This window comes from Gallinula chloropus (genome assembly GCF_964237585.1).
Source record: "Gallinula chloropus genome assembly, chromosome: 5".
NCBI classification, from domain to species: Eukaryota; Metazoa; Chordata; class Aves; order Gruiformes; family Rallidae; genus Gallinula; species Gallinula chloropus.
Window position 1 is genome coordinate 2,314,501 of NC_140090.1, and position 11,554 is coordinate 2,326,054.

The 11,554-nt window shown below is 52.0% G+C and overlaps 1 protein-coding gene across 1 annotated transcript; it reads right to left on the reverse strand.

Moving 5' to 3' along the window:
* Positions 1-1,899: 1,899 nt before the first annotated feature.
* Positions 1,900-9,567, reverse strand: LYPD6 (LY6/PLAUR domain containing 6; the record flags this gene model as incomplete). Its single annotated transcript, XM_084265662.1, has 4 exons — positions 1,900-2,097; positions 3,086-3,216; positions 7,898-7,996; positions 9,450-9,567. 4 exons carry the CDS (start codon positions 9,565-9,567, stop codon positions 1,900-1,902), a joined length of 546 nt encoding a protein of 181 aa, XP_084121788.1.
* Positions 9,568-11,554: the final 1,987 nt, after the last annotated feature.

Consider the following 11,554-nt stretch of genomic DNA (forward strand, 5'->3'; position numbering starts at 1 on the left):
ACAGCTCCCCCCAAGAACTCACTTCAGGGCACAGGCTTCCTGGAGTGTGATACAGTGTGAGTTACCTGGGAGCAGAGTAGCCAAAAATGACCTCATAAAAGAGCAATTGATGATTATAGCCTTGGATTGGTTTGGGAAAAAACCCAACCAAGCACTGTCTGCCCTTTTAAAAGGGGAGATAATGGCAGGACAAGGGGGATGGAGTGAAGCTGAAGGAAGGAAGGGTTGAATTAGATATTAGGGGGAAGTTCTTTGCAGAGAGAGTGGTGAGGGGCTGGAACAGGCTGCCCAGAGAGGGGGTGGGTGCCCCGTCCCTGGGGGTGTTCAAGGCCAGGTTGGCTGGGGCCCTGGGCAGCCTTGTGTAGCTCCAGGCCTGGAGGTTGGTGTCCCTGCCTGTGGCAGGGGGTTGGAGCTCTGTGACCCTTGGGGTCCCTCCCAACCCAGACCAGGCTGGGATTCTATCATTCTAAGCAAACAAAAACTCCTTAAAAGTTTGGTTTAACTTTAAAACAAGTCCATGGATACCCTGCTTTTATTACTGACCCTGCAAAACAAAGCTGATTCTCTTTCAATAACATTAAAAAACAGTTTATATATATATATATATGTGTGTGATAATTTATATGTTACAGGCTCACCTACTCACAAAACAACCCTTTTGCCTGGCAATACCAGTATTAAGAATCTTATAAACACTTTTGCTCTTAACTCAATATACAAAAATAAATATTGCATCCGTGATTTCTGAGCAAAACAAGCAACACAAAGCACAGCTGCTGCTAGGAACAGGCTGTGTGCTGTAGTGGGAGTGCAGTAAAGGAGAGAACAGAAGCTCTTCAGGCTGAATTCTCTGTCATGCTGTAGGACTTGATGCCAACATGTGGAAATGAGCTATAAAGACCCAAAAGATGAGGAGCTTGTTGGCTCAGCAGGCACCAGCCTCTCAAGCCAGACACCCACTGGCTCTCTGCACACCATCCTCCTCACCCATCTCCACCCTGATCCTTCCAGGAATGGGGTTTTTGGAGGTTTGTGGGTTTTTTTTTTTCCCAGTTGGGTTTATAAAACAAAGTGATTCTCTGCTCATCCCAGTGTGTGTGGGGGTGGCTGGTCCTGCTGCTGGTGGGCAACCTCGGGGGGCATCGGTGTGTGACGCTGGCTCGATGGATGGATGGATGGATGGATGCTCCCTTGACCTCATCCCTTCCAGCAACTGCTGCCTTCCTACAAAATCCTTCCCTCTCCAAGAGGAGGGGATGTGGGAAGAACTGCAGGGCACACTGACTGTATAGCCTGCACCCTCTGATCTCAAACAGGTTCGCAGGACACCAGGACAAGGACTGTTTTGGCCATGTGAGTGATGACAGTAGCTGGCAGTGACACAGCATTTCTTCCTGGAGGAAAGACAGGAGTTAGGAGAGGTGTGTGTACCAGTCCCAGCCACGGGTCCTGGGACCCTTTGGGTGAGGTTCTTCAGAAAACAGTTGGGAAACACGATGGTTTTACCCCCTTCCAGCACATCAGTGTCCCAGTTCATCGTTGATGAAAAACAAGGAGGAAAAACCAGTCCTTCAAAGACAACTCAGGTCGAATGTCCATGCAGATTATGGATTAAAGCTGGAGGAGGGAAGGGTTAAATTAGATATTAGGGGGAAGTTCTTTCCAGAGAGGGTGGTGAGGGGCTGGAACAGGCTGCCCAGAGAGGGGGTGGGTGCCCCATCCCTGGGGGTGTTCAAGGCCAGGTTGGCTGGGGCCCTGGGCAACCTTGTGTAGCTCCAGGCCTGGAGGTTGGTGTCCCTGCCTGTGGCAGGGGGTTGGAGCTGTGTGACCCTTGGGGTCCCTTCCAGCCCAGCCCAGTCTGGGATTCTGTGTTTCTCTGATTCTGTGATGTCACCCAGCTCAGCTGCCCGGCCCCCCCACCACCAGCGCGCGTGGCAGCGCCATCAGCCCCAGCCAGAGACAGGCCACTGTCAGCAGGAGGGGAGGGGAGAGTCTCTGTGTTCTGTTGAGAGGGGAGAGGGTTGTAAACACGGCGTCTGTTGTGTTCCTGGGCAGGGGCAAGTTGCAGATGCTTCCTTCGCAGCAGGAGGTGCAGATCTGAAAGGAACCAGGCTGGAGCTCAGCTACTTGAAAAATACCAGTGAGCAGAGACACAGGGAACACAAAACTACATTTGCAAAGGGCTGCAGTGGCTGTTCTGTTTATTTTTGCTTTCCTTCCCCCCCTTTTTTCTTAAATCCATCTATTGGGAGACCGATTTCACCTGTAGAGGACCAGCACATTGGCTGGTGTGAGGAGGACACATCCCCTTCAGAGAGGTTATTTCCTTTTCTACCCTAAATAAGTAAACCAGCCAGAGTAGTTTGGCTGCAGTAGAACTCACAAGCTCCCAAGAAATCACTATTTATTCATATCTGGGCTTTTTTTGTCACCTGTGACAGACAATTCCTAGGTCAGCCCACAGGGCCAGGCAGCTCTGCTTTCTTGGGGTGAGAAGGGCCAGTGACAGGTCCCTGCCAGAGCACAGGGGTTACAGCAACAGGACCAACTCCCTGGAGGCCAAGAGAGCATCAAATGATGAGCAAACCCATGGGGGCTGCAGGGTGCCTGGCAGCTCAGAGAGCTCTTTAGCTTCAACCTGCTGGAGAAGCCCAGAAAGTTCAACTATTGGCCTTCAGAAAAAAATATCCAGTTAATAACTGTTTGGTTTGGCTAGAAAAGGTTTGAGCCAAAGGTTCCCAGGCTTCTCCCACAAGTTTCAGCAAGAAAAGCACGGGATGGTCAGCCAGCATCACTTGGAATCATAGAATTTGCAGAGCAGAGGGGACCCAACCCAGTGGGTTCTGCAGGCACAGCCCAGCCTCCCAAGAAATCACTCTTTATTCACAGATTATTGCCTTTCTGTCACCTGGCAGGAGAGTTATTTAGAGATGATTCTTCTGTTTCAAAACCAAATAGAAAGGAGCTCGTTGAGAGGAGAAACTTCATTTTCACTGATGCTGACTGACTCCCTGAGCCAGTCAGGTGAAATCCCAGGGGGGTTCTACCCAGATTTTGTATAAGGAGGTAGTTTTTAATCCTGTACCTTGTATTCCTCATGCTTTATGTATGTGCAGCCTGTGGACAGACAGTCCTCCAAGGGCACGCAGCGCTTGGTGACAGACACGCTCTCCCCAGTGACCTTCATCAGGTGCTGGCTGAAGCAGTACCTGGTACCTGCAGAGACAGAACAAGGTGGGTCCCTGGCTTATTCACATCTTGAGCTACTCTGTAAATAGGAAGAAACAGGAAAGGGAGCTTAGATTTGGTTTTTTTTCCCCTAAATCCTTGGGATTTAAAAATAAAGGATAAATTTGATGTATTTCTTGCAGTACAGGAATGTCACTGAACACACAGCCCAAGCTCTGGTGCAGACCTGAGGTTCCAAAACACCCTGTAACATGGAGATTTGGTCCCAATATTATCTGAACCACAGAGCTAGAGAAACATACATTGCATAATCAGGTTATGGAGTGAGGTTTGGTTCAACCCCCACCCCCCCCGACCACCCCAAAATCTTGTGCTCCAGCAGCTTTACAGGAACTGCCTTTTAGAACAAGAAAACCTTCCCAGTTATGGCCAAAGCCAACTTTCACTCAAATAGGCTTAATTTGTCTGTGGTTTCACGTGCAACCACGAGTTCTGTAGGGTTACCTAAGGCATTGCACAACCACCTTCCCCTCCAGCCTGACAGCCCACACACGCTGTCCCCACTGCTCACACACCACCCCAGAGAAGCTCCTTCACCCTCTCTGTCCCTCTGCTTCACCACCTATAAAATAATGCCAGAACACCAGCCAAACACCTGGGAGGATGTATGTAGTCCTCAGTTTCCCAGTCTTTGGGAAAATAACCCCAGGAGATGGGCTGCATTCCCATCTCCTGCATCACATCTCCTGCACACCTCTCCTATGGGCTTCCTCATCCCCAGGGGAGATCATCCTCCTCCTCCTCCTCCTTTTTGAAGCCACTACTCTAGTGACACTCATAAAACACACAGAGAATTCAGACAGACACTGTGTTTATCCTCAGGCTTAAAGGAATGTGGGGTTATTCCCACATCAGAGGGAAGCTGAAGGTGCTGGTGCCCTTCCTGGCTCTCCGAGATGAAAACACTGCCTTTTCAACACAGGAAACATGCCATTATATATAGAGTTCTTCCCCAAATTATACCTTTCTTCATATTAATCAACCTTATTATTAATGAAATTGTTGCTTTCACAAGGTGGAGGGAGTGGAAAAAGGAGTTGGAATGAATTTGAAGTGAAGATTCCTGTTCAGCACCCCCCTGTCTGCACTGGGCACAGCCCCACATGCTTCTCATGCTTCAGGCATTCAGCCACAGCCAGGAGAGATTGCTGGCTGAACGTGTTATTCAGGGGCAATAAAACCCCCTCAGATGTCTGTCCTATCTTTAACCTGCTCTTAACTCCAGAGAGATATCCTCAGCAAACAGACTGAACTTTATCACCAGAGGCTGGGGAGGCTCAGGGTGCTTCTTCAGCTGCCTCCAAACCAGCTGGGGCTGCAGCATGTGGATTTTAACGTGGTTTCCAGGCTCTCCTGCCCCAAGGGGTGAAGCACTTTGTGCTCAACAGCTTCTTGCTTCTCCCATTCCCCAGCAAATCCAGGCATGCACCACTGGGGCTTCCGTCCTCCTGCAGTGGCTCTGTCTGCGCAGCAGAGCTCGCCCCTGGCAGGTCCCAGATGGAAGACATAAAGCTTCCAGCACCCTGTGAGCTCCCTGAGGGCTCTTTCATCCTCTCTTCCAAGGGTGTTTTTAGAAAGTCTTGTGCAGTTGCCTTGGAAATATGTGTTTTCCCCTGCACAGAGGGACCCAGCACCTCTCTCCTCATGCCAGCATGGCTGATGGCTGTCATCTCCTACAAAGGGGGCTGCAGCTACAGCAGACAGCTACAACAAGTGACCAAAACCCTCCATGGAATCACTGAATCCCAGAGTGTCAGGAGGTGGAAGGGACCTCAAAAGCTCATCTAGTCCAAACCCCTGCCAGAGCAGGGTCACCCAGACTAAATCCCACAGGAACACATCCAGGTGGGTTTGAATGTCTCCAGAGAAGGAGACTCCCCAGCCTCTCTGGGCAGCCTGTCCCAGGGCTCCCTCACCCTCACAAAGTTCCTCCTGACATTCCCATGGAACCTCCTCTGCTCCAGCTGCACCCGCTGCCCCTTGTCCTGTGGCTGCCACCCCTGAGCAGAGCCTGGCTCCAGCCTCCTGACTCTCCCCCTGTACATATCTATCAACGTGAATAAGGTCACCCCTCAGGCTCCTCTTCTCCAGGCTGAAGAGCCTCAGCTCCCTCAGCCTCTCCTCATGAGGAAGGGGTTCCACTCCCTCCATCACCTCGGTGTCCCTGTGCTGGGTTCTTTCCAGGAGTTCTGTGTCCTTCTGGAGCTGAGGGGCCCAGAACTGGACCCAACATTCCAGGTGGGGTCTCACCAGGGCAGAGCAGAGAAGGGAGAAGGACGCTTCTTGACCTACTAACCACCCCCCTTCCAACACACCCCAGGATGCCATTGGCCTTTTTCTTGAGCCAAACCACAGCCTCTAACAGCACTTTCAGGTGCCACCCCCAGTGAGTAGAACAGGCCCATGGTGGTGGTGGCCATCACCATGAGGTCACCCTGCCCACAGGCCATCCAGAGTCCAGGGAGCATTTCGGGTGCAGTATGTCCATACTAATTAGATCCCTAACACAGTCTGGGCTTGAGCTGAAGCTGAAGCTAATGACTAGCTGCAGCCAGGGTTAGTGCCCAGCAGGAGACCTGCCCTCCAGGGAATGCTTTCTCTGATCTCTGCTCAGTGCAGGGCTTGGTGGGGTCCCTCTCCACTGTGATCAATTTTGTTGCACACAAAGTGTGGTTCCTGTTAAGTCCCACTTTATAGTTAATTAAAGTATTGGGCTTTGCTTGGGGTTAATAAGATTCTGGCTTTAAAAAAAGGAGAAAGAAAAGGAAAGAATAAGATTGCAAATACCAGCATGGAGTTTCCCCATCTTCTCCCCCCACTTAACCCAAGCAAAGCAAAAAGGGTTTGGATCACTGCTCTGAGGAAAGCAACACCATAAACTTATGTACCCTGGGGCTCCCAGGGAGAACTCCCAGGGAACCAGTGAATCCTGCCTTGAGTAAAACACCTCCTGTCCCTTCAGCATAAGGAGATGAGAAGTCCTCCTTGCTGAAGATTAAGGACAAGGCTCAGATCTCCAGCAGCCCCATCCTCACTTTGTGAGCGCACGGGGGGTGTTTCCAGCTTGCAGGAGCAAGTGGCCAGAACTAACACACAGCTCTGGTCTGGGTGAACACAGCTGAGGAGGTGCAGACCCACCAGAGCTTGGTTTTCCCTGTCCCCAAACACCCATAAAGTCCTAAGTTCACTCTCTGCATGAGCACATCTTTTTTGGTCAAGTCATTTGGGATCTCTCCTCTCACAGTCATCTGCAGGCAGCGCTGTCCTGAGTCACCTGAGGACCACCTGCCCTCAAAACAGGGAGTGTCCCTGAGCACTGGTCTCATCTCCTGCCAGCCAGCCCCATCTCTCTTGTCCTGCTTGATGTTGTGCTGATTGGAGCTCAAAGCAAACAAGCTGTGGGGCAGATAAGGGCTCTGACACAGGATGCAAACCCAGCCAGGCTGTCCCTGCAGGGCAGCCTGGGGCCTTTCTCTCTCCAAAGTAAATATTTTGTGAGGGTATTTGTAACATCCCACACCAGACAACACAGGTTCTGTGTCTGAGCAGCACTGCTGAGCCTACACACAGCACCACGGGAGTGGTGAGCCCTGGCAGCATCCCCCTGCCCAGGCTGTCCCAGCTGCCACCACCTGCCCACACAGTGTCCCCACAGAATCACAGGGGCTGCAAGGGACCCCCAGAGCCCCTGGGGTCCAACCCCCTGCCCAAGCAGGGTCCCTAGGACAGGGCACACAGGGCGGTGTCCAGACGGGGCTGGAATCTCTCCAGAGAAGGAGACTCCACACCCCCTGGGCAGCCTGTCCCAGGGCTCCCTCACCCTCACTGGGAAGAAGTTCTTCCCCACATTGGGGGGAACTCCCTGTGCTCCAACTTGAGCCCATCGCCCCTTGTCCTGTCCCCACAGACACTGAGCAGAGGCTGCCCATGGCCCCCTGTGTCCCACCCTTCAGCTCTTGATCCCCATTGATCAGATCCCCTCTCAGGCTGCTTCTCTCCAGCCTGAACAGCCCCAGCTCCCTCAGCCTTTACTCACAGGGGAGATGCCTCAGGCCCTTAATTATCTACACCAGTGAGGACACAGCCCATGTCCAACCTGTCCTTGGAGCTTCCTCAGGGGCTGTGGGCAATCTGAATGCCTTGGGACCACCTCAAAAAGAGAAGCAGTAAGGAAGCAGGAGGTCTGGGGACCTATCTGATACCTGAATCTGAGATCTGGGTCCTGTATCCCTGAGCCCTTGCTGAGCTGTTCCCAACTTCAGACTCTAGTTGGATTTTTTTTAAGCCCAAAATACTGAAAATACCTCGATGGCAGCTGAAGAGAGGAGGCTGTGTCAGCTGCCCCTGATCTCCCCAGCAAGAGAAACACAACCCTTCAATAAACCCCAGCTGATTCAATTTCCAGCTGAGCCAGAGGGGTACAGGGAGCAGATGAAAGTCCTAAACTCCATCCACCACCAAGGCCAGAAAAGCTTAAGGGATTACTCCTATCACTTACACATCCTTCTCCTCCAGGAGGCTTACAAGCAGGAGCAACATCCGAGTACACACAAGGAATAATGGGGGCTCAGTGCTGTCCCTGCAGTGGGGACAGTGAGTGCCTGTTGGAAGGGGGGTTTCAATTCCCCCCTGGCATGTGGTGTGTTACCTCTTGGACAATAGACATCCGGAGCCCATCGGTTGCACTCGTAGTTATCTGCTGCCCTCTCACAGGTGAAGCATTTAAATCCATGAGGATAGGGTGTGGCTGGAAGGAACAGACAGCACCCAGTTAAAGTCAGCTCTTAATCCCATCCTACCAGGCTTTCCAGAGGCACACAGCACCTTTTGTTCCCTCTGGAGGTATCTTTCTACAAGTGTACCTGTCACCTTCATCAAGCCCATCCTGATTTGGACTAATCCCATCACTGACAGGGTAGATGCACTCAGGACTCAGGGGTTGGGTAGCTAAAGTGCCTGCTGCTGACTTCAAAGGGAGCTCATGGGAGCAAGGAGCACTTATTCTCCTGACACCAGAGCTCACCTCCAAAGCTGCTGCTTTATCAGTGCTGAGAACAAAATATCAGATGGATTAAAACACTTCTGGAAGCTGTCCCACCTTGGAAATGTGCTACCTCTTTTGAAGGCAGGCTGATGTCCCCAAAGGAAAGAAAGAAAGAAAGAAATCCATTTGCTGGGCCTCCAGTCTTTACCAGCAGACCCAGTGCTAACTTATCTTGCCAAATGAAGAGCGTTAACATCTTAAGTGGTCTGCTGGCAGGGACTCTGCAGCACACTCAATACATCTTCAAGATGCTGCCACCTTCTCAGAAGCCAAATGTTGAAGGGGGGTCACAGTTATCTCCATGGGGTGAAGTAAGCTGAACCTTGTCAGCCCCATGGGCCACATCTCACCTCTCCCTCCTCATCACCTCCTCCCATTGCCCAGCAGCTCCAGCCCAGGCCCTGCTGAGGCAGGAGAGGTGGAGCAAGAGGCTGCTTTGTTTCCACAGGTTCCTCTGGGTAAGGACCAGCGAGTCACCTGGGAGCATCTCTGGTGGGGCTCTCAAGGAACAGCTTGGGATGGGACAACACAACAGCACCAATTAAAGTCACCCCTCTCACCCTGGACTCCTAACAGGTCAGGGTCATGGCATACACCAGGAATTTCATCTTCCTTGCAGGGAATATATATTTTTCAGCCAAATTTGGAAGGATGGTGAGTGTTTTCCAGGAGCAGACAGCAGGCACAGCTCTCCTCCAGGATGACATACAATCTGTGTCCGATGAAGGGAACAGACTGGTGAAGGAGAGGCCATGGGGAAAGCAAACCTGCATAACTTTACCATAGCATTGCTCCAGGGAGTTACTGAGGTGAAGCCAGGAGCAGCTGGTGCCCCAGCTGGACATGGTTGTGTCTCAGCTCCCAGCTATCGATGGGCTCGGGCAAACCACGTGGCTGTGGGGCTTGTGGCCAGAGAGATCACTGGGGAACAGCAGATAGGGAACAGCAAGCTCCTGAGACACTCAGCAGCTGCCTGTAACCCTACCTGTCCTTCAGTCCCTTGGGGAATCAACAGCCTGGGTTTGCATCAGCTGGTTCTGTGAGCACTGGGGCTGTCAGGCTCAACCCTGATGCTCCTGCTGCCTGAACACCCGTCCCCCCCAACCCTCACCCCTGTGCCAGGGGTGGCTTTGCAGCCCATGCAAAGGTGCCTTACTGGAAGGGTGGAGGTAGACAATGTCCTTCACGGTGAAGTCCCTGGGCTGTGTGGCTGGAGGGAAGCTGGCCAGCAAGCTGAGCAGCAGAGCCCACGCTGGCGGGGGCTGCGGGGCCATCGCCCAGCGAAGCCGAACTCATGCGGCGGCCGAGGAGCCTTCACCTGTGGGACAGCAGAGAACAGGGTGAGCAGAGACAAAGCCACGAGCAGCCTGGCCACCACCACCTCAGCCCCCAGCAACCCAACCTCACCCAAACCATGGTGGCCCTGTGAAGCTGCAGCTGGCCTCCCCGGGGGGCAGGCGGCTGTGTGGTGCTTTGGCTTGGCTACGGAGACATCCCTGGCACTGCCTGGGAAAGGGGCTCTGGCAAACCCTCTCCCAGCTAGAGAGATGGATAGTGAGCCAAGGGGAAGGGTGTCACCCTTTATAATGTGACTGGTCAGCAACTGGTTTTCAAAACCTTGGGTAGGATGTTGATAAAGGCATTGGAGACCACACTGCCCCAGGATTTAACTGCTTCTTTAGAGAGTACTGCAAAATTGCAGGACTAGACCAGGAAGAAAGAAGACAGGCTAGCTGGAGACCTCTTGGGATGCCTGGAGTCCCCCCACACACACACTCCAATGCTGCCTGAATGAGAGGAACTAATTAAAGCAGAAACAAATCATAGAATCATAGAATCCCAGACTGGGCTGGGTTGGGAGGGACCCCAAGGAGCACAGAGCTCCAACCCCCTGCCACAGGCAGGGACACCAACCTCCAGGCCTGGAGCTACACCAGGTTGGCCAGGGCCCCAGCCAACCTGGCCTTGAACACCCCCAGGGATGGGGCACCCACCCCCTCTCTGGGCAGCCCCTTCCAGCCCCTCACCACTCTCTCTGTAAAACGAACCCATCCCAAACCCAGGAGCTTTCAGGAGCATCCCAGTCCCTGTACCCAGGCTGTGGGGAGCATCCCAGGAACGCACGATGCCAACACACTGTTCAATACACACCTCCTCTATTATTATTATTATTATTATTATTATTATTATTATTATTATTATTATTATTATTATTATTATTATTATTATTATTATTATTATTATTATTATCATATATTATTACAAATCCTTTAAAAATTCTGAAAACAACCCTCAATAACCAAGGAAACAGGAAAGCCCCAAGAGGATGTGGCTGCTGAGCCAGGCAGGAGCCACTGGTTTCCCCTGGCCACTGGCCACCATCCAGAACACACACAGTTGGGGGGTTTTTTTCCACCAAAAGATCTGCATTACCCAGCCATTTCCTAAGCTATTATTTAATAAATCTTTTTTTTTAATTTGTTTTTTGAGGGTTTTTTTCCCCAGGAAAGATGTTCCAGGGTGGGGATGTGACCTTCCACCTTTGCCTCTACACGTCTGTCTTGCAGTGGAGACCTGCAGAGGACAGGGCTGGGAGGGCTGTCATTATCCTTGGCTCATATCTGAAAACAGCTCTTTTATTAAAAAACCCTGTGAAATCCATTAAAAACCAGTGAGAGAAACAGATAACACACAGTGTGGAGCATCAAACGTTGTTGGTTTAACCTGAGGAAGGGGGAAGTGCCCGTTTCCATCCGTTTTACTGCAGAGAGGTGGATCAGCCAGGGGAAAGAGAAATCCTGATTAGAATAAATAAATAAATAATGAATCATAGAATCCCAGACTGGTCTGGGTTGGAAGGGACCCCAAGGGTCACAGAGCTCCAACCCCCCTGCCACAGGCAGGGACACCAACCTCCAGGCCTGGAGCTACACAAGGCTGCCCAGGGCCCCAGCCAACCTGGCCTTGAACACCCCCAGGGATGGGGCACCCACCCCCTCTCTGGGCAGCCTGTTCCAGCCCCTCACCACTCTCTCTGCAAAGAACTTCCCCCTAATATCCAGTTTAACCCTTCCCTCCTTCAGCTTCACTCCATCCCCCTTGTCCTGCCATTATCTACCCTTTAAAACAGATGATTCCCCTCACCATCCACCTCTCCCAGCCATGGGAAAGGCAAAGGAAAGAGGACCAGCAGCTCTCTGTGGGGCCCTCAGCACAGCCAGACAGAGCCCACCCTGGCGAGGCAGCCTCACTGCTCACCCA